The sequence below is a fragment of the Heloderma suspectum genome, chromosome 7 (assembly GCF_057233095.1).
Source record: "Heloderma suspectum isolate Gila_16-S chromosome 7, 16-S_ref, whole genome shotgun sequence".
In the NCBI taxonomy this organism is placed as follows: Eukaryota; Metazoa; Chordata; class Lepidosauria; order Squamata; family Helodermatidae; genus Heloderma; species Heloderma suspectum.
In genome coordinates this window covers 95,983,303-96,005,504 of record NC_139464.1, presented here as the reverse complement: position 1 = coordinate 96,005,504, position 22,202 = coordinate 95,983,303, and the positions used below count along the sequence as shown (strand labels likewise).

At 46.0% G+C, this 22,202-nt stretch overlaps 2 protein-coding genes across 9 annotated transcripts in view; one reads left to right on the top strand and one right to left on the bottom strand.

Moving 5' to 3' along the window:
• ALG12 (ALG12 alpha-1,6-mannosyltransferase) overlaps positions 1 to 3,483 on the bottom strand; it is a 33,933-nt gene extending 30,450 nt beyond the window's left edge. For 2 of the 5 annotated variants that reach the window (XM_084810956.1, XM_084810960.1), the window contains exons 1-2: positions 3,034 to 3,483; positions 1,871 to 2,052 (exon numbers count right to left, since the gene is read on the bottom strand). In XM_084810956.1, coding sequence (XP_084667082.1) covers positions 1,871 to 2,032 — 162 coding nt within the window. In that variant the 5' untranslated portion in view covers positions 2,033 to 2,052; positions 3,034 to 3,483. The remainder of the gene's footprint in view (positions 1 to 1,870; positions 2,053 to 3,033) is intronic. The other 3 variants (XM_084810955.1, XM_084810958.1, XM_084810957.1) reach the window with 2 other exon arrangements.
• A 1,050-nt stretch (positions 3,484 to 4,533) lies between these two features.
• Positions 4,534 to 22,202, top strand: part of CRELD2 (CRELD disulfide isomerase 2) — a 33,444-nt gene continuing 15,775 nt past the window's right edge. For 2 of the 4 annotated variants that reach the window (XM_084810963.1, XM_084810964.1), the window contains exons 1-4: positions 4,534 to 4,865; positions 5,956 to 6,026; positions 10,413 to 10,523; positions 13,761 to 13,852. In XM_084810963.1, the coding sequence (XP_084667089.1) occupies positions 4,677 to 4,865; positions 5,956 to 6,026; positions 10,413 to 10,523; positions 13,761 to 13,852 (463 nt within the window). In that variant the 5' untranslated portion in view covers positions 4,534 to 4,676. Of the gene's footprint in view, positions 4,866 to 5,955; positions 6,039 to 10,412; positions 10,524 to 13,760; positions 13,853 to 22,202 lie in introns of all 4 variants that reach the window. The other 2 variants (XM_084810961.1, XM_084810962.1) reach the window with 1 other exon arrangement.

Here is a 22,202-nt window from a genome sequence, read left to right as displayed (position 1 = left end):
AGTATGACTCGTGGTTAGGAATGCTGGGAATCACTCTGCACTAACAGACAGCGGTTCTCCAAGGCTTCAGTTTTTCCCAGCCCCGCCCAGAGAAGCCAGGAATTGGACTTCTGATCTTTTGCATACAAAGCGCATGCTCCACCACTTAGCTACAGCCCTTCTCCTGTACTTGTTCAAGCACATTTTGGCTTAAAGAAAACCACAAAACTAACAATTTGAACATAGTTCCTGTTCAAGGAGGCTTATTTCCAAGTAACTGAGCAAAGGATTGTAGCCCAACGATCGCTACATCCACTCCATACAGTTCCTCCTAACCATCCTTAGGTACAGGGATTATATGAAGGTCTTCTGTGTGACCTGGGGCTCCTTCATTCCTTCCCTTATTTCTGTGCTTCTACAATCGTGGAAACCACAGCAGGTATATGTTCCTGGTGCACCAGTTCGCATAATACACTTTTCCACATGATCCCTGTACTCAAATATGGTCCTAAAGGATTGCATAGAGGTTGTTCAGATGTGGCGACCAGACCTTTTTTTCCATCAATCCAAATATTTCAGCTTAGCTGATTCCTGGATTGGTGGTGCTTCCAGACAGGGAGCTCCTAGTGCTAACAAACGGGAAGGCATTGTGCAGCCATCCCATCTTTTCTTCCTTAATGGACTTTCTGCAGTGAGAAAAAAAAAAAAGACAGAAGAAGTGGTGGGAAAACTCTGGAGGGTTCCAAGTAAGAGGACCACCTCGCCCATCATAAAATTCTGCAAATGAGGCAAGGAGTGGAGGGATAAAAGCCCCATCTGGAAGCACCCTGAGCTGTTCATTGTCATTCACACAGTAAATGTAATACGACATAAACTGAAGTGCATTTCCCTCTGCTCTCCATTTCCATATGAACAAAGTTCATGAATTAAGCACTTAATCTTGAATTACCCACAAGAGAAAAACATAAGGGTGCTCGTCTTCCAATCCACCCAAATTAACTGGTCATTGTTTCCACTCTTCAACACTCATCCAAGAACTTCGTGGTGGTGCCACCTACTTCTGAGATCCACACTGCAGTCATTTGGAGGAGGGCAATTAATGTAGTTGCACCCAATATATGAAATAATCTTCCTCCTGACATTAGACACGTGCCAACACTTTTTATTTGTAGGCGGATGTTGAAGACCCATCTGTTTATACAACCCTTCCCTATGTAGCGTAGCCTACCATCTAACGTACATATGATGTATTTTATGTATTTGTCTTTATTTTTATGTTTCTACGAATGGTGTGCACTCCCTTGAACTCTTTAAATGTAAGCAGTTTATCACAAATCAATATATCTAAAAATGCAAGATGGGATAGTAATGTCAGGCCCCACAGTCACATTACAACAATTCATGGGTCGCTTAACCCATAAATCGTTGGGGGCTGCCTGCTTGCCACTTATGCTTTGCACCTGGATTACAAAACAACTCAGGAACAGGACTGATTCCATGACATGCAGCCCTGGAACTCTGGGTTGTTCAGGGAGAAACAACCCAGAGTTTTAATCCACGGTTTGTTTTGGGGTTAAAACTCTGGGTTGTTTCGCCCTGAACCCAGAGTTCCAGGTTCACACATCATGAAAACAACCCAGCTCCTGGGCTGTTTTGTAATTCAGATGCAAGTGGAAGTGGCAAGTGGGTGGGAGGCATCGTTCCCACATAGTCCCATTCGAACTGGGTCACTATGATTGGAGAGGCCAAAAACATGGCAAGCTTTAAAGACACTACTGGTTGTCCGAAACCCACCCTTTGTTCATATGAAAATAAATTCAACAGCACACTAGTCATAAAACAGGGAGATCTCTAAATCAAGAGGACCCTCTGAAAGAATAATCCCATTCACCTTCTCCAAGTCCAGTTTGTGGTACACGATGTCATGGATGGCCTGCAGATTAAAACTCTCCTCTACTTTCGTAAATGGGCAAACTGCTAAGTGTGTGAAGGCAACAGCAATGATCAGCAACAGCAGCAGCTGCTGTCCTCCCGAGGGCTTCTTTTCAGCCATGCTGGATTCAAAATTCCCATCTACATTATTATAGTGAAATCAGAAGTGAAAAGGAATTAAGTATCTGTCTAAAGATATAATTAAAAAAGCAAACACACACTTTGGGCATGCAGCATAAGCACGACTCATGATGAATATGGTTTGAGTATAAGTCTCCTCCAGCACATATTCTATGTGTATCTAATCTATTTTCTAGCTGGGGTGGGCAACTTGTTCCCCTCCAGATGTTTTGGGCTACAATTCCCATCATCCCTCACCACTGACTATGGTGGCTAGGGCTGATGGGAGTTGTATCTCAAAACATCTGGAGGGACTGAAGTTGCCCACCCCTGGTCTAGGGCAACCATCTTATCTATTGTCATTGCCTCCTACATAATGCTGCATAGAGTATATGACAGCCTTCCCCAATAGGTGCCTTTCAGATGTGTTGGACTACAACTCCTATCATCTCCAGCCAGCATGAGTGTTTGCAGTCCAATACATCTGGAGGGCGCCAGGTTGGAGAAAGCTGCTATATGGTGCTGCCCTTGACATATAAAAAGGCATAACATTGCCTTGGACCAACCTTTCCCAACATAGTGCCCTCCAGATGTTTGGGACTTCAACTACCATCAGGCCCAGCCAATATGGCCAATGGTCAGGAATGCTGGAAACTGCCGTCCAAGCATATGGAGGACACCAGCTTGGGGAAGCCTGCTTTAGCCCTACCAACCTGCCCCCAAGTTCACCACATGTGGAGGCAGTCAGCTATCATGTCTTGATTATGAGGGCAAGCTGACTATCCCACATGGGATAATGTGGGGAATCTGCCCAGGCCAGGATCTATCAGAAAATCTCTGGGGGAGGTGCAGAAACTCGCCAAGAACTTCTGACTCTCGATTGTCTAACAATAGCAACAACTAAAATATTTGCTGAAAAAGACCGCTTGGGAGGGAAACCAGGAGCGGATTGGTGTTTGTGTAAAAGCTTGGTCCTGGTCCTGAGCACGTGCTGTTCCTTACTCCTTGTCCATCAGCCTGAGCCGCTTTTTCCCACTTTGCTCCTACAGGCGGATCTTAGTCAAAAAACCCAAGCAGATCCAGCAATCCTAGAGCACGCCTGCCCCTGCATCCAAGTCGCAATGGCGGGGCGGGCATCGCCTTCGCCTCGCTTTAGCATTAGCATCATCCCGAATTCAGCTCGCTTCCCACGCTCAACCTCCGGCCCATCGTGCATTGCCCCGTTTCGTCCCGTGAGGGGCGACTTCCGTTCGCGCTCCTCCCCCCGCGCCCTGCGATAGAAACCGGACGGCGCCCTGCGGACAGCGAAAGGGGAAGCCGCCCGAGCCCGGCCGAGGAAGCGCGCGCGCTCCCTGCCTTCGCCGCTTCCCGTGAGCCCGGACTTACCCGCAAAGGACCACGTGGCCTCTCCAGACGGGGCACCCCGCGGCGCACGTGACGCACTTCGGCGCCGAAGGGGCAGGGCGGGGCCAGGCTCGTCAAGCGACCTCACTGCGTCGGGAACCGGGAGCGGCGCCGGCTGCCTGCAGCCATCTTTGGTATGGGCAACGCCGTCAGCTGCTGTTTTTGCCGCACAGCCGCGCTTAAAGCCTTAGCGATCAGAGTCTGCAGCCTTCTCCTTTCTCTTCAAGCGCCAGTTTCTTACGATTCTGCCAGCCATGAGCTCAACGTTCTCCTCCACTGTTCCCTTGCCCGGACTTAACATGGCAGCTAAACCCAGGCCGAGGCTAGGCTCATAGAGATAAGAAAAAGAAGAGGAAGTCATCGCACTGTCAAAAGAGAACAACCTGGGTTCCTTCAATTTAGACCCGGGGCGGAAGTGAGAGCTGCTCATAGAAATCAGTGGACAAATCCAGGATTTTAGTATAGCTGTAATTGTATAGCTTCACCAGCGTTTCTAGCCAAAAAGGTAGCAGCAAAGGTGAGGAGGAAGTTTGGACTCTTTTTTTAAACTCTGGTCTTATTTTGCGTGAAAAATGAGTTTGTTCCCCTAACTTTGAAGCGTTTCCAATATTTTTTCTCCCAAATGGCAATTTAGGGCGCAATCCTATGAACGTTTAGACAGAGGAAAGGCCCACAACGCTTTTTCTTTGTCTCAGCGTGCAAAGGATTGCGCCCTTAGTCCATTGTTCACGTATTTTAGGGTCGGGGGGAAGACACCGTGGTTGAGGGGCAGTGGTTCACGACAGTTCCGCCGCGCAGTTCTCTGTTAATATCATTCTGCTTATGTCCTGCTTGCAGCTCTCACTCCGCCGCGGGAGGAAAAAAGACATAGGGGCTACAAAATGAACCAAGAATGCCGAGGCCTGCATAGGTCTAATTATTCCAAGTCTATGGCTCGGCGCCTGTTGTTTTCCTTTGCCCCGCCCGCCTTCCCCATACGTGGGATTTCCATTGGCTCGGAGCGTGGCGAGCCTGGATTGGGCCACGTTCCGGCGGCCGAACGAGAGGGGCTCCGAAGCATACCGCGGGATTGGCTGGGCCGCGAGCGGGGCAGGGCCTGACTCAGAATTCCGAATGGCCCCGGCGCGGGGCCGGCTGCGCGTGTGCGTCGCCCGCAGGGTCATGCCCAGCGGGGGCTCGGGCGGAGCCGTTGCCGAGTGAGAGGCGACGCGTGCGGCGGAGAGAACGGAGCGCGGCCAGCGATGAGACCTTCGCCTGGCTCGGACCCCCGTCGGGCGCCGCGCCGCGCTCCGTGCCGGGGGCTGAGCCCCGCCTTCGGTCGACTGATCCTTCTCTGCCTCGCCCTCCCGGTGCCGGGTCTGGGCTCGCCTGAGGAGCGGCTCCGGCAGGCCTGCAACACCTGCCGCGGAATCACCGAGCGGTTCAGTCGGGTGAGGTAGCGCAGGGGGAGGCCGTGCCTGCCCGGCCCTACAGTTAATCCACTGAAGCATCGTGCAGCCCTATACAGGTTTGCTCGGAAGCAAGGCCCGTTGAGTTCAGTGGGCTTGCTCACAGGTAAGCGTGTACAGGGTTGCACTGTGAAATGCCTTTGAGGCGCACTCCCCCGCAGGCTTAGACAGGAAAAAAGTCCTACAACTCCCAGCATCCCCCAGCCGGCATGGCCAGCTGGGGGATGCTGGGAGTTGAAGGACTTTTTTTTCCGCCTAAACCTACAGAAGATTGTGCCCTTAAAATTGGAGCTCTACATAGATGTGCGTGCATGCGTGTGAACTCTTATTATTTCCAGAGGGGTAGCGGTGTCGTTTATTGTGAATTTATATAGACATCCAGTGGAATGAAATGAGTATGGATATTAGAATATTTTTTTCTAAGGGAAAAAAAATAGCTAGGTTTGTGCTTTAAGTACCAAAATGTATGGAAAACTGTACCTTATTATTAAGACCTGCTGTATCTAAAATCCTCTGGATTATTTACTCTGGAACAAGTGCCCCCCTCCGTGTGCTCTTATCACCAAACAGCTGTTCAAATCCATATAAAGGATATATTGAAAAAGTGAGAAAGTGCATTTAGAAAATTATAACCAAACAAAATTGTTCCTTAATTTCTCTGCAGTTGGGTACAAGCAGGAGGGAAAGGGCTGTAATCCTATACCTACATAGTTGGGAGTAAACCTCATTGAACTCAATGGTGCTTCCTTCCGAGTAAACATACATAAGATTGACTGTGGATTCCAAAACGTCAGTAAATTCGTCCAGCAGCAAAGTAACTCACTTCTGTGCTGTGTACACTGGTAGCCATGTGTATTTCCTGCTGCAGTGGAGCTTAGCAGCACAGACCATTACAGACATGAAGTAGTCCCTTGCTGTCAGAGTGTTTAGGTTTTATTTTAACTTTGTCAGTAGAATACGCAAAACACGCAACAACAAACATATCCTACTAATTACATATAAAACTACAATTGTTCATAATTTTAGATACGAGTTGTTAATATTTTCATTTAAATTTGTTTCTGTTCTGCAGGGTCTAACAAATACTGCAAAAAAGAACTTTGGAGGTGGCAATACAGCTTGGGAAGAAAAAACACTCTCAAAGTATGAGTCCAGGTACAGTATGTGTGACCATGCTTTTCAGTGAGCTGGCGCCCTTGCCTGCAGTATGTAAGATGCCTGGGACTGGATGAAGAAGTATATGTAAAGCAGGGAACATTTTAATTGAGAGTAAAGTTGACATGCTACTATTTGTAGAAATTAGAAGTTGTGATTCTCATAATCCTAGGGGGATCATCCCATGAAGCAGAATGGTGAAAGATTCAGGACAGACAAAAGGAAGGACTTCTTCACACAGCGCATAGTTAAACTATGGAATTTGCTGCTGTAAGATGTAGTGATCACCACCCATTTGGGAAATAAATCTTATCATTGGCTACTAGTCATAATGGTGATATGTTATCTCCAGTATCACAGACAGTATGCGTTTGTATGCCAGTTGCTGGGGAACATGACCAGGAAGGTGCTGTTGCACTCATGTCCTGCTTGTGAGTTTTCCACAGGCATCTGGCTGGCCACTGAGTGAACAAAATGCTGGACTAGATAGACCTTTGGTCTGATCCAGCATGGCCCTCCTTATGTTCTTAAGGCTGTCATTCTGTTTTCATTTTGATGTGATTGACTGAGTCAAAGTCCCTATTCTTATTTTTTGTACATCTTGGCACTCTGCTCTTACTAGTTCATTGTTACCTGAATTTCTTTCACGCATTTCTGTCACAGGAAAAATAGATTTAAAATACCGCCCTGGGTCAGGCTTTGAAAATGTCTCAAGCCCAATTTATGCATCTTGGCTCAAATTCTCCTTCCTGCTCCCTCAGATGTAGTTTCTCCCTTCTCTTTCTAGCTAGCTTTAACCGTACTTTGGCATAACATCTGAATTGGGCAAACTATGGTCTGCAGGTTTTTTTAATCAGGGTAATTTGCATAGGAAAATGTTCAGTTTACATAGGAAAATTTTCAGATGCCCTAGAGCATGTTTGTTTTACTACTATTTAGTAAACAACAAAGCTTTTCAAAGTATCCCATTATTTTTTTTGTCCTAATACACCACATGTATTTGACCTGAAATATTTGAAGGGGGAAATTGAAGCACTCTTAAGGTGCAGTCCTATGCATATTTAGGCAGAAAAAACATCCAACAACTCCCAGCATTTCCTACTCGGCACAGCTGGCTGGGGAATGCTGGGAGTTGTATGACTTTTTTTGTATAAACATCATGAGGATTGTGCCTTTAATGTGATTTAAATGTTATATTATGTAGAATTTTTATTGGACAACTTGTAAAAATTTGAAAACAATACCATGTACTTCCCTTAGGGAACAATCCTATGGTTGCTAGGCAGTGTCTAGATGGTCATAGGATTTTTTGGTTTTTGGGAACCGAGCTCGGAGCCAGGGCTCTGAGCTTGGTTCCTAGAAAACTGACTCCCTGCCCCCTCCCTCACCACCTCGTAGGCAGCGCATCTCATCCACGGCTCCGCACTCATAAGAGCACCTGCTGGGGGTGTTCCTGGCGGAGGGGAGGAGACCACGGAAGCGCCATTATGACACTTCCTGTGCACCGACCAGCTTCCCCCCCCCCCCGATGCGCCCTGGTTAGACAGCCGAAATCTGCCATCTACCTGCAAATTCAGGGCAGCTGGAGTGCAGAGGAGTGGATCCCCTCCGTGCTCCACCCACCCTGTATTGGATAGTCAGCTGCCTCTGACGGCAGCTGACTATCACCATAGGATTGCACCCTTATAGTTTTCCAATTTAAGGAGAAAACCCAGATGTATTGAAAATTGTTGACACACTAATAAACTTTAGTAACCCAAAAAACTGTGCATGATACACTGACAGTCACTCATCTACAACTTTGAATGCCAAGTTTACCTAATGTATTTGCAGTTGGCATCCATTCATTGTTACTAATGAACTTATGAAATGGAAACATTTCTGTGGAAAAATATAGCACTGGAACAGTTTCGGATTTGGGAAATTGTTCACCCCAGTCATTGACTGCTCCAGGAATTGCCTCCACACCCTGATTTGGAACCTTAGTGCTAAGCATAGTTTGCCCCACGCAGATATCACAGCAAACTATTGTTAGAGCAAACAAGGAAAGGGAGGAGGAAATCTGCATGAGAGAGGAAAGGAGGGATGCACAAGCCCAGAGGCGGCTCCTGGCTGCTGTAATGTCTGAGCTGGGGATCCTTCTCACTTTGCAAAGTGGGGCGAGTAATTCCCCTTGATGAAAGTGCTACTTACTACTACCCAGGCTTCCTGCTGTTGTAGCTGCCTATACTAGCCATTGAACTCCTGTAAGGCAGCTTTGAGAGTTTCACCTGCTCTGCAAGGGAAGCAGTTCAGTGCTGTGGCAATTCTGGGCACTCAGGCTCCGGCAGGGAGAAGGGAGAGCAAGGACCCTTTTATAGCACTGTGCTGCAGTTAGTCCCAACCACGCTCCCTTTGCAGAGGAAAACTGAGTTGCTTCCAAAAGTTTGATTCAGGCAGGAAGGAAGGTAGTTGGGAGTAGCAGTGGAGCAAGAAAGGGATGGAGAACATGGATAAGCTCTTTGAATTCTCTCCCACCTGCCCACCCTTTCTCATCTTCCAATCCCAATTTATTCCTTGAACGGACTCAATAGCTCATTATTTGAGAGTAACTAGGTGTTCTTCAGCCCATGCTTTGTGATATGAATGCTTATCTCTGATGTTGGCATTTGTCGGGCATATTTAAACATTCCACATTTTTATAATGAAATGCTCAGCCTTTCTTTGCTTGTGACTTTGCTGAGAAGAGCATATTGAATTACCTGTTAGTTGCATATGCTACATGCAAAATGTTTCTGATTTGAGTGGTAGGGTTAGAACCAATTGTTCTTCTGAGGTGCATCAGCAAGATGTCATTTGAAAGAACTTGGCAAAATACATTGGGCAGCATCCAGAACTGCCACTGAGACTCTCCTGGTTCCATTGTGCTCCTGGGACTCAGCACCAGCACAACAGGAACTAGCACTTCCTAAAGGAACCCCGGAAACAAGCGTAAACACTCATTTCTGGAATGGGACAGGTCAGCGGAGGCCCCATCTGTGAGCTCCACTGACCTGTGCCGTTCTGGAAATGAGCGTTTCCGCTCCCTTCTGATTGCTTCGGAAACTGCTAGTGGTAGGTCCCACTGGCATGCGGGCGTTATTGGATGCTACCCATGATTTCCACTCAATTGAGCAAAAGCTGGCCTTGGGACTTGAAATGTGCAATCAAAAATTTTCCCTTTGCTCAAATCAGCTTGTCCTGTGACCTATGCATCTCTGACATCACAGGCTGTCACATCAGACTGGTAGAATCAGTGACGGCCAATGAAAAAGCTGATTCACTTTTCCACAATATCCACTTTGCCAGGAGAGGCATGAAAAAAAGTGAAGTAAAGTTTTATAGGAAAGACTTGACAAATGTTATTTTATGAGGAGTGTACTGTAGTCCCTCCTGTTGAAGTCATTTACTTCCTATATTAACTAAGGTCTAAGCCTCAAACAAGCCATAAGGTACTGAAATATTTAGTAAGAAGGATATGGTTCTATGAGGCCCTCCCAAAAAACCGGATTCAGTTATTGTGAATGATAGCTTTGGTTGTGTTTGCACAGAATGCATCCAAAGTTTCCTGGCTTATCATGAATGAATCCTGGCTTATTGTGTATGATGGTGTGTGCAGTCTGCTTGCTCCCACTTTAGACCTCCCCACCGGTGCAGCTGGTAAACAGACCAAGAAGTGTTTTTTAGAAAATGTGTATTCCAAAACAGATATCATGGCTTGTTGCTTCTTCTACAAGCCATGCTTGTGAACCAGGGTTTGTTCTTGGTTTACAAATCCTGGCTTGTTTAGGACTGAGAAGGCAGGATCCCCAGGGTTGAATCTTGTGCTAAAAAGACTTACCCTTCTTGGTTTATTTAGCAGTCACAGTGGCGGAGACGAGTTAACGATAAGCCAGAATTCTCCAGAATCCTGGATTATTGTTCCCTCAGCCTTTGTCTTCATTCTGAGGATTTCAGGAGTTGCAAAAACTGTTGAAGAAAGGTAGTGCAAACAAAACAGAAGCAGAAGAAGAAAGGAGAGAGTGCCAGGAGGTTTGGTGGTCACAACTAAGCCTGTCATTTGACCATGCATACAGTAAGTAAATGAGCAGCCCAGTCCTATGCATGTTTACTTAGTTTAGAGATTTAATGGGACTTACTCCTATGTAATGGGGGTAGGATTGTAATTTTGGAAGTGTTAAGTGTTCGGTTTTTTAAAGCTACTTCACCCTTTTTCTGCATTTTGCAGAAATGTTTGCAGCTCATGTAATATCAGAAGCCTTTTCCGAGTCTGCTTTGATTTATATTAAAGAAGACTCTTTAGTGCTATAGAACTCAGCAAAATAAGCTAATTTGTCTTGATTTGTTTTTATGTAGTGAAATTCGTCTTGTAGAGATAATAGAGAACCTGTGTGACAGTAGTAACTTTGAATGCAACAACATGGTCGAAGAGTATGAAGAGCATATAGAAACTTGGTGGTTCAAATGGTAAGTAAGAAATAAGGTAATATTATTTATTGTGGTTTTTGCAATACTGTATCTATGAGAGGTTCAAGCTAAAGGTGGGAGGTAACTTTGCTAAGTACACAAATAAAAATAATATTAAATGCATTCTTAGGCAATTTGATAAAACAATTTTCCCACACGCTGTTAGCTTGGTAAGGCACTGCTAATTCCCTTGTCGCAATGAAAACTGTGGACTTGAATTAAGTTTATGTGAGGCGTATAGACAAGGTGCGGCATTGGTGCAGGGCTTGTTTTGTCCTGTAATGATTTCAAAATATCTAAAGGCACTTTTGAAACCATCTATGCAAATTAAGGGCAGATTGCTGTTGCTGCTCTTCCCCCCCCCCCCCCCCGCTCTGCTGAACAGCAGGCAATGGTTGAGATCGGAAATGATAGACAAACTGGTACTCTACAAATGTTTTGGACCACAACTCCCATAAATCCCAGTCAGTGTGGCCAATGGGTAGGGGTTACAGAAGTTGTAGTCCAAAACATCTAGAGGGCACCAGGTTGCCTACACCTCTGAGTGTAGACATCTTTAAAAAAAGGCGACTCCCACTCAGTGAATACAGCAGCAGAGAAGGAATGTAAATCTCAATGGATGAGGAACCCATTCGGGCCTACATTTCGTAACTACGGGTTAGCAAAAGCAGGCTAAGCAGATGGCTTGTTGCATCAAGTTGACCCATCCATAACTAAGCAGACTTTGCAAGCTTTGTAACTTGCAAAGGCAACCAAATAGGCACTCGATTATCTTGTGAGAGCCTAGTATGCTCTTTTCTAGTGACCTTTGGTGTAATCTTGAGGTTTCCTTTAATTTTGCCACAGTTGGCTACTAGGTGCTTCCTCAGCATCCCCCAACTTGGTGCCCTCCAGATGTCCTGGACTATAACTCCCAGCATTCCTAACCATTGGCTATGCTTGCTGGGGATGATGGGAGTTGATGTCCAAAACATCTGGAGAGGACTTGGGGAAGGCTGTGCTATTGTATTGCACGTGATAAACGTTCTAGAGCATTACTTTGTAGGATTCCATGATCAGGTTCTTATTAATTCCAGATCACATCTGCTCCATTTTCAACCAAAGAAGACAGTTTTTCTAACTGCAAGCCCTGACAGCTCCACCTGGGATCAGAAGGGCAAGTTGTTCTTCCTTGTATGTCATCACTTAGCTGTAGTTTTCTACCTGCAGTTATACCTGCAAAATTTAACGTTTTGTTCAGTGGCTTTTCTAAAATGCACCCTTGTTCAGTAATTTTGCATGGAATCCTAATTATTTGTATGCCGCCCAGAGAACTTCAATTATTGGACGGTTTAAAAGTACAGTAAATAAATATTATAAGAATTAGAATTCACCTTTCTGTTATGAGCCTGAAAGGTTGATGGGTCAAAAAGGAATGAAAAATAGATCAGCACAAAATACTTACGATTCTGAATAGCGAGGGAGTCTGGCTGTATAACAGTTGTGTGATACACTCATTGATTATGAATTCATTGGGTTTGTTGCCTCCTGCGGATAAAGAAATGGCTGCTTACATCTTAGATAATGATGCTTTATTACTTATAGCTATTATTCTTTGACATTACTCTTCATATACATACATTCCACATATGGGCGATCAACCCCTACACACCATTCAGGTTGTATCCAGTGTTATTCTAACTTAAGGGCCTTTCATTCCAGTGGGTCTACTCTACGTAGGACTAACATTGGATGTAATATTGGTGGAACTGCTTGGAAAGCCCTGTTAGACTTAAGACCAAAGTTAGGTTTAAAGACCCCCCACACACGCACACACCCGATAATGTTGACCGCATCATATATAGACATAGGAGAGGTTCTCAGTTCTGTCTGGCTACACTGCAAATGTAACTATTTCTCTGTGAATTAAATATAATGAGGCAGTGTTTTAGAAAGGATCATAATAACTTACTTACCAGAACTGAATGCATCAAGAATTGAGCATTTACTACTTTTCAGTTTGGAGGCTTCCAATATAAAATATAAAACTCCCACTTTCACTGTTCTTTCATTCTCAAAAAAACCTCTTCAGTTTTTCCTTTTGCCTTAAAATGCTTGAAAGATGCTTTTTTAACTCCTGCTTTCTTGATTATATCCCTTCCAACTCCTCCTATAAACTGGCTTCTTCACTCAGTTCAGAGTGCCCTTGCTAAAATCACAGATGGATGTCCTCACTGCCAAATCTAGGTTCTGTCATCTTTCCTTGTCCTCCTTAAGCTTTTTGCCATTTTTCACAGTGTTGATCAGCCTCTCTTGCTTGACATGCCTTAGGTCTGTATTCTAAACCGGTTCACTCTTCTGTATCAGATCACTTGTTCAGTGTGTGATTGGTGAACCTCTTCCTCTCCCTTTCTCCATTGGTGTCCCTCCAGGTTATGTTCTAGGTCTCCCCCCGCCAAGGGTGTAGAACCCCTGGCCCATAAGCCAAATCTGGTCTGCCTAATCTGGCCCATGGAGCTCCATGGAGGAATTCCCCCCCACCCAGAAGTAATCCCCGCTGTTATCTGAGATTGGTAATAACGGTGGGGATTCCCTTGTGTGCTGCTCCCCTGGGATCAGAGATAACAGTGGGAATGCAGGTGACTGCAGCCTGGTCACTTCATGTGATATCTGGAATCTCCCTGGGGACACTGGGGGACACCCAAAGCCAGGTACCCAGGAAGAGCGGCCAGGTAACTTGGTGCATTGTCCTGCGTCTCCATGGGAACACCACACACCACACAAAGAGACCCAGTGAGTAATTCTCAAACAGTTGTAGAACCTTATTTGCAGACGCCCCACCTCCACCCCAGCAAGCTAAACACTAAAAAGGTAGGGACTAAAAAAGGTAGGGACTAAACACCAAAAAAGGTAGGGAAAGAATTCTGACATGTTTGTTCTTCTGTACTGGTACCAGTTTCTGGTCTCTCTTTCTCCATTGTAGACTAAAGCTCTTTTCTTGAAAAGGTACTATAGGGTAAAGAGGTGGCAGAGGAGCTATAAGCCAGTGTTGGAAATGGGTGAGCTAAGGTAGCTGGCTCTTCAGAATTATTGCACACCTTACCTGGACTTCAAAGGCTTACCTTTTCCATTTCAATTCTTAGTGACAATTTTGATTTTGATCATTTTTTAACAAAAATTTAATGTTCGATATATAGAGAGAGATGCATACAGGAATCTTGTGTTCTGCTTCAGAAATACGTGCCTTTGTTTTTACAGGAAGAAGAAATACCCTAATTTGTTTAAGTGGTTTTGTATAGAAACCATTGAAGTTTGCTGCCCTCCTGGAACACATGGACCAGATTGTCTTGGTAACTAAACCACAATAATAAAGTACTGGAGTTTCTTTAAATTCCTAGTATGCAGAAGCTTTAATTTAATTATAGCTTTGTACCATCAGTGCTGAATTGTGCTGAAGATAAATCTTCAAATGCAGTTCAGCAGGTAAAGTTCTTCGCGGTCTCCATGTATCACACATATGGGCTCTGCAGCTGCACTGAGCCTCATTCGGGAAACTTCTGAAGCTGAGAAATGTTTTGGCGGAAACCCTCCCCTGCCCGTCCACTGTGCATGTCCCAGTGGGTTGCCGCTCATTCCCTCAGTTCTCGTTCGACCACCTAGCCGGTAGCCTCCATGGCAGCTTCCTCCACCTTTAGAGAATGGTTTCTGGTGCTGAGCATTGTGCTGAGGTCTTTTGTTGTTTTGTAAGTTTTTCCAATCTTTTTTCTTATAAAAAAAATGCATGTAGTATTTTTTGCTGTTTTCTTGTTCGTTCTGTCTTCAGCCGCGGCTGGAGTCCTCACGGCTTATGGCCACAAAGGCTCTATTTAGCAAATGTGTGAACTGTGGGAGCAAGTTGTCTCCTAACTGATCCTACTCCCTTTGCCTTTTTGGTTTGGGTGAGGCTCATTTGCCTGAGGCTTGTTCGCTCTGCCAATCATTCACCAAGCAGGTGAGAAACAATAGGTCGGACAGACTGAAAGTGGAACTTTGGAGGAGAGCCTTGTTGGTGGTAGATCCTAAAAAAAAAAAAAAAGCCTGACTTTCATGTAAAAGAGAAAGTGGTGACTGCTATGTCTTCATCAAAGCCCTCTTTTCTGCGTCCTTCGACATCTGTTACTCATTGAGTAGACACCCGAGTCGAAGCGCTCTTTAACACTCTCATTAATGAAGAAGCTTTCTAAAAAGGGTAAGATTCCAAAGTCATGATCAGACAGCCTGAAAAAGAAAAAGAGTGTTGTTGATAAGTTTTCAAAGACCAAGGTTTCAACGCCCCTCTGTTACTGGACTCAGCAATTCGAGTGCTTCCATCAGTACTGAGTGATCAAACCAATCTCTACAGCCTCGGAAGGCAAGATTTTGGAGTTGTCCCCACCAGCAGCTCCTCGGGATCAAGTGATCTCTCCTCCTCGAGAGCACGAAGCCTCCCCTTTATTGCAAGAGGGTGTTCCTCCACATTGGAATGTTTCTCCTTTTCAGGATCAACAACACCAATCCTATTCTCCTGAGTCCTTCAGGCCTGAAAATGTTGACCATCAGTATGGACGCCAATATAAGGAGAGGTCCAGGTCTCCACATAGAGATTGGGATAGATGTTCAGAATGGGCTTATTCACCTCCAAGGCATTATGCTTTTAATGACTGGCATTGCTCTGGGGATTGAGAATGCTCCTACGACTGCATCAGATACCTTGGAGCCATCTTCCCTCGATGTTCGTCTTGCCCAGTGGCAACACTCTCAACCTCCAGTGGAAGGCGAATTTCTACCACCTCTTCACTTATCTTTAATTAGGAGTCATCTGGCGTCAGCCAAACCAGCACCACTGCCACCTTCACCTGTCATACTGCCAGATCATCTGTTCCTGCAAACAGACCAGTTTCACCTCACAACTCACTTAATGATTACCAGTCCTATTTGTCATCTTATTCTTCAGTCCCTTCTCCAGATGATGTAGCTGGGATACAGGAAGGAGCATCGTCCTCTGAGAACATGTTCCATTTCTCTGAACAAGTCACTAGACTGGCCCAATCTCTGGGTATCGAGGTTCCATGACCAGAACAGCATATCTAGGATTCGATCTTTGATGCTGTTTATACTGAATCATCGAAACCAGCAGCAGTTCCCTTTCTTCCAACCCTTCTTCAGGCAGTATGGCAATCCTGGAAGGCCCCTACAATCTTTGATGGCCCCTACATCCAAGTGGCTTGAGTCTTTGTACCAGGTCCAGGAGAAGGACACGGCATTCTTATACTCACATCCACATCCTAACTTAATCATCATAGAATCAGCGGAAGGGCAATTGCAAAAGATGATCTTCTGCCCTCCTTAGCCTGTGGATTTGCCGGGTTGGTGGATGTGTTCATTGGCTGCTGTCTGCCTTGGAGTTGCAAATTATCAGGCCATGATGGCCAGATACCAGCTGTTTCTCTGGGAGAAAATGGACCTCTTTGTGCGTATCTCCCAGATGACCCAAGGGATCTGGCCAGGGTGTTTCATACGGAGGCTGTCAGACTCTCACAGATTGACAGTTCCTGCTACGAGGCTGACTGCAGTGCAGAGTCTACGGTGGGCATGATCGCACTCGGGAGACATGCCTGGTTATGATCTGTGGGCTTGAGTCCTGAGGCTCAATCCAGAATTGAAGACTTGTCATTTCATGGAGAGGGGCTGTTGAATGCCAAGATGGACGAACAAATGCAAAGATGATGGCCAGAAAGATGGGTCTGGGTCCTCAACCGCAACAACAGCCCTAAAAGTCTCACCGGTGGTTCCATCAGCAACCTTAGCCAGCTAAACAGACCTTCGAGTGCAATTCTTGATACCAGCCTTCTCAGCAGCAAAAGCAGCAAACCCCTTCTTCTAAATACCATCAGGGATGTGGACAGAATGACTCTTCATCTAAACAGCGGCTTTGATTTTCCAATACTTAACTGTCTCCCCAGTCCACCACTTTTTGTTGTTGTCGTGGCTCGATTCCTTCCCACCTGGAAAACAATAAGAATGGACAGTTGGGTGTTAAATATAATCAGTCAGGGCTACCATATAGAGTTCCATACCCCTCCCCCATTGGGTGTTGTTCGAGTGATGCCTCCATTGGAGGCTCTAGTTTTAGAGGCAACCACTCTGCTCCAGAAAGGAGCAATTCAAAGAGTTCTCCCATACCATCCAGAGAATGGCTTTTTCTCCTGGGATTTTACCATACCAAAACAGGATGGAGGCTTCCATCCAATCATGGATTTAAGAAACTTGAACAAGTTTATTACCCCCAGAAAGTTCAGAATGACCACGTTGGCCATGACCCCTCCGGAAGGGTGTTTGGTTTGCAGCCGTAGACCTGAAGTACGCATACTTCCATATAGCGATTGCAGAGGCTCACCAGAAGTACTTACGCTTTATCAACAGTACTGACATGTTCCAGTTTCAAGTCCTGCCTTTCAGTCTAGCATTCGCACCAAGAGTTTTTACAAAGTGCATGGCAGTTGTGCATGCACACCTTCGACTTCAGGACATTGAAGTCTACCCTTACCTGGACAACTGGCTCCTTGTCTCGGATTCCAAGATTCTCTTCCTTGTGCCATAAGGATTGTTCTGAATCTTCTGTTAGCGTTAGGCCTGTACGTGAGCAGAAATAAGTCAGCTTTGAAACCAACCCCAAGGCTCCAATCCATAGGGATGCTGCTGGACTCTACAGTTGCATGCACTTACCTTCCTCAAAAGTGACAAGAGCAGCTTATCGCCCTTGCAAAGACCCTTTATTCTCGTCGGCTAGTCACCACTCATATGGTTCAACACTGCTAGGACATATGGCCGCGCCGGTCACATTTGTTCATTGGGCAAGGCTTCGGATGCGGCCGCTGCAGAATTGGTTGCTCCGACACTTCAATTTCACCACCGACGCGTGATGCTATAACCTGAGGATGCCAGACAAGATAGACTCCCTCCTGTGGTGGATGCAGCCATGCAACCTCTGTCAAGGTGCTCCTTTTCTCCAACCATCCCCTATGTGAATATTGACAACAAACTCCTCCCGTTCGGGATAGGGAGCCCACTGTGTTTCACGTTGAATCCAGGGAATCTGGTCTGCAGTGGAGAAACAACATCATATAAATTACCTGGAATTCTTCACCATTTCGAAAGCAATGTATAACTTTGAGACTTACTTATGGGGGAGGCACGTGCAAATCCTGACTGACAATACAGCTGTGCTTTGGCACATCAAGAAGCAAGGGGGGCACGCATTCATCCAAGCTCATGAATCTCATGATGGACATATTCGAGTGGGCAATCCAGCGAGGCATTCTTTTGAACGCTCTCCACATTGTGGAGACAATGTTTTAGCGGTCAGTTTGAGCAGGTCATACAAATCGTCCCATGAGTGGCAAATGTCCACATCCATCGTGCATCGCCTGTTCTGAGAGTGGGATTGGCTGATGGTGGATTTGTTCACGACCACATCAAATACAATTTGCAAAGGATTCTGTACAAGAGCGAAGATTGGTCGATCATCATTGAGCGATGCCTTTCAACTTCGAGGAACTGTTCTACCTATTCCCTCCATTCCCACTCCTCTTGAGGGTTTTCTAGAAATTGGCAGAGGGTGGGATGGATTGTATTTTGATCACTCCTTGGTGGCTGAGGCAACCATGGTTTGCAACTCTACTCTGCCTGTCCAACACAGAGTCCCAAGTTTTCCACAGACCCTGGATCTGATCTCTTGGGATCAAGGCAGGATTTGGCATCCAGATCTTGACACCTTGAAACTCACAGCTTGGAGAATTCAGCAGTGAGTACTACTAGTCAGGTCCCTGTGGAAGTCCAGGCTGTTTTGGACGTGGCTAAGAAACCAGCTACACACTGTATGCTGCTAAGTGATCTTCTTTTTCAAAATTTGCAAGTCTCCATGGTTTTGACAATGTCCTTTTGTTTCTTCATGACTTGTTCCAGAAAGGTTTAAAGCTTTCATCCAGAAGGGTTTATTTGGCAGCTCTCTCCTCTTACAGAGGGCAAGTTCAAAGGTTTTCCCTTTTCACTCACCCCGCTACTCGTCAGTTCCTGTGGGGCGTAAAGAATTTGGTACCTCCAGTGAGAACTCTAATGCCTCAGTGAAGTCTCTCTGTTGTCTTGCATGCCCTCCTTTCAAAGCCCTTTGAACCTCTGGTTCGAAGACAGATCTTCCGTTGTTTTTGTGGAAAGTGGCCTTTTTGGTTGCTATCACGTCCTCCAGATGTGTTGGCGAGATTTGTGCTTTAGGGGTTGATCATCCCTACCTGATCTTTCATAACGACAAGGTTGACCTGAGACTGGACATTGCCTTTTTACCAAAGGCGCTCTCTGATTTCCATGTCAACCAATCTATCTCATTGCCAACTTTTTTCCCAGAACCATTCTCTGACCTGGAAAAGAAATGGCATGCTCTGGATGTAAAGAGGGAATTGTCTGTTTATAAGTCCAGGACAGCCTCTTTCCATAAGACCCAACGACTTATTTGTTTGCTACGGTGGCCCAAAAGGGCCTTCCTGTCTTGTCTCAGCCTCATGCTTTGTGCAAACAGTTGGTTTCGCTATGAGCTGTCAGGTTTGGAGCGTCCATCTCATGTTTGGGCGCATTCGATGAGGGGGTTGCCACATCTACAGCTTTTGGCAAAGGTGTTTAGTTGTCGGATTTATGTGAAGCAACTACATGGTCGAAGCCTTCGATGTCTGTGAAGCATTACAAACCGGATGTCAAAGCACATTCTGATTGTGCTTTTGGGTAAGGATGGACGAAAGTCCCTTACCTGGTCCCGCAGCTGTGATAGGTGCGCGGGGGAGGCGCACCGTTTCTCCCCCCATAATTCAGGCTGGGGGGGGAGGCGCCCTGCCCCTCCCGGCCGAAATTCAGGCAGGCGGGGAGCGCCCCATCTCCCCGGCTGCGAAATAAAAAAGTAAATTAAAAAAAAAACAAAACGTGATAGGCTACGTAACGATTTACGTAGCCTATCGCGGCTAGATTTTCAAAGCCGTGATAGGCTACGTAAATCTTTACGTAGCCTATCACGGCTGACTTTGGGGGGGGGAAACGCGTACGCAAATGGCGGCGCCCATGGGCGCCGCCATTTGCATTCCTTGTTTGGGCAGGAGTAGTCTACATAAAGATTTACGTAGACTACGGCGAAAATAAGGGCAACACAAATAGCGTTACCCTTATTTTCGCCGTAGTCTACGTAAATCTTCACGTAGACTACCCCTGCCCAAATAAGGAACGCAAATGGCGGCGCCCATGGGCGCCGCCATTTGCATATGCGCTTTTTTTTTTTTTCCCAAAGTCAGCCGTGATAGACTACGTAAAGATTTACGTAGCCTATCACGGCTGACTTTGAAAATCTAGCCGTGATAGGCTACGCAAATCGTTACGTAGCCTATCACGTTTTTTTTTTTTTTTTTACTTTACTTTACTTTGTAATGGCGGCGGCGGCGGTGGCAGCCGGTCGGAAGACTGGCCACCGCCGGGACCCGCCTCCGAGAGGAACATTCGAAGGAGGTAAGTCCCATCCCGGGGGGGGGGGGCAGAGAATTTCACCACCAATTTCGGGGGGCCGAATGCGTTGGCATTCGGCCTCCCGGAGATTCATGGAGAAATTCTCCGCCATCCCTACTTTTGGGCAAGCCATTCTGTCATTGGTCTTATGAGACACTTACCCACCACCAGTAAGAGATCTTGTTAATCTCCCATATGTGTGATGCCCAGAGACCACGAAGAAGTGCAGGTTGCTTACCTGTAACCGTAGTCTTGGAGTACTCATCTGTGCATTCACACAACCCACCCACTATCCCCACTTCGGTGTCAATGTCGAATCCAGTGTTGGTACCGAGGTGTGATTTTTACTCTCTCTCTCAGGTCAGAGGCCACACTAGGTGGCCTCAAGGAACTGAGGGAACAAGCAGGAACCCACTGGGGCATGCGCAGTGGTCGGTGGGGGAGGGTTCCTTCCAAAACGTTCCTCAGCTTTAGAAGATTCCCGAACGAGGCTGAGCCCAAGCCCAGAGCCCATACGTGTGAATGCATAGATGACCACTCAAAGAACTACAGTTGCAGGTAAGCAACCTGCATTTATCATGTGGAAAGTGTGCAGTAGCCAGTTCTGTTTTTCAGGCCCAGTAGTGCTGATCTAAGATGGAGAGCAAAAGTTGGCCCAGTGAAAGCAAACAAGGAGCACACAAGCAGTAGTACTTGCTGAGAAGGCTGACGTTTCCACCCGTTTAGGCGTGTGGAAATAGTGTATAAAGAAAAGTGGACTTGGGATTTTGGTTCCAGGGAGCCTTGCTGGATTGGTAGTCAGATAGTTTACAGCAGCTTTCCCCAGTGCAGTGCCCTCCAGATGTTTTGGAGTCTGCCTCCCATTAGTCCAAACCAGCATGACCAGTGATAGGAGTTGTAATTCAGACTGTCTGGAGGGCACCACATTGGAGGAGCCTGTTTTACAGTGAATTTTGAGGATAGCGATGATCCAAGTAGCTACACCTGAGAAGACGTTACGTTAGCTCACAGCGGCCACGTTCAGTGGTGCCATCAGGGGTGGACTTTGGGGCAGACGTCCAGGGCCCCACTTCGCAGCACGAGGAGGACGGACCCCAAACATAGCAAGACTGGCTTGAAGTAAATGAAGGGGTACACATTATCATCTACTCCTGCCCACCCCCCAGCCAAGATAATTAAGTCAAACACAGCAGGGCTGGCATATTTTGAATTAAAGTGGAAGAATTCACATCATCATCTAAAGGAGTGGGGGAGGGCATATGACCATTATGTCCCAAGTCTAAAATTACCTAACTGCATTCACACATAACAATGAGACAAAATTCTGGAGACTCTTGGTTTAGCATTCATGAACAACATGCTCCCTGATCAGTCTTGCTTGGTTCTTTGTGCCAGCTGGAGTGGCTAAAGTAATCAGAAACTAACCAGGAAGCAAAATAATTATATCCGAACTGGAACTCCTGGTTTGTTGCACAAGTTGGAATCTGAACCCTGGTTTTGTAGTTCATTTCCAATTCCTGGCTTGCTTGAAAGCAGCAAGCCAGAGTCCCAGTTCAGATGTGATGCTAAGCTTTTGCTTTCTGGTTAGCTTTTGATTATTTTAGCACTCTTAGTGGTGGGAGGAGCCAAGTGGCAGCAACTGGGCAGCATGCATGAGCATGCTGCTTCTGAACAATACACCAGGATTCTCTGGAATTCTGGCTTATCATTAAGTGTCAATGTGGCCAGTTTGTTAAAAGTCCAGTGGAGCCAAAAGTTCTGCAGATAACCTTTTTGGTGGCATTTGAAGGAGTTGGAAAGGGGAGGGGGGATACAAGACATTTTCAGATGGAACGGGAGACAGCTACAATATTTTCAGCTGAGGGCTTGCTAGTCAAGAAGCAGAGGCTTTTCCATTTTAAATTTTCCCTTAATTGTTTTTTTGCTGCTGCAGTGGCACTTCTCTAAGCAGCCCATTGTAATGTAGCATCATTCCAAGTGCTGTTGCCACTGCTTTTCTAGTAAGCTCGCTCTCACATGGACTCACAGACAACTTTTTTTTCTCTTTTCTCTTATGAAAAATCAATGAAAATGCTTCTCCAGTTTCACAAACTTGTGAATAGGCTCACAAAAGTTGGAGGGGGCGGATTTTAGCCGAGCTTTAGT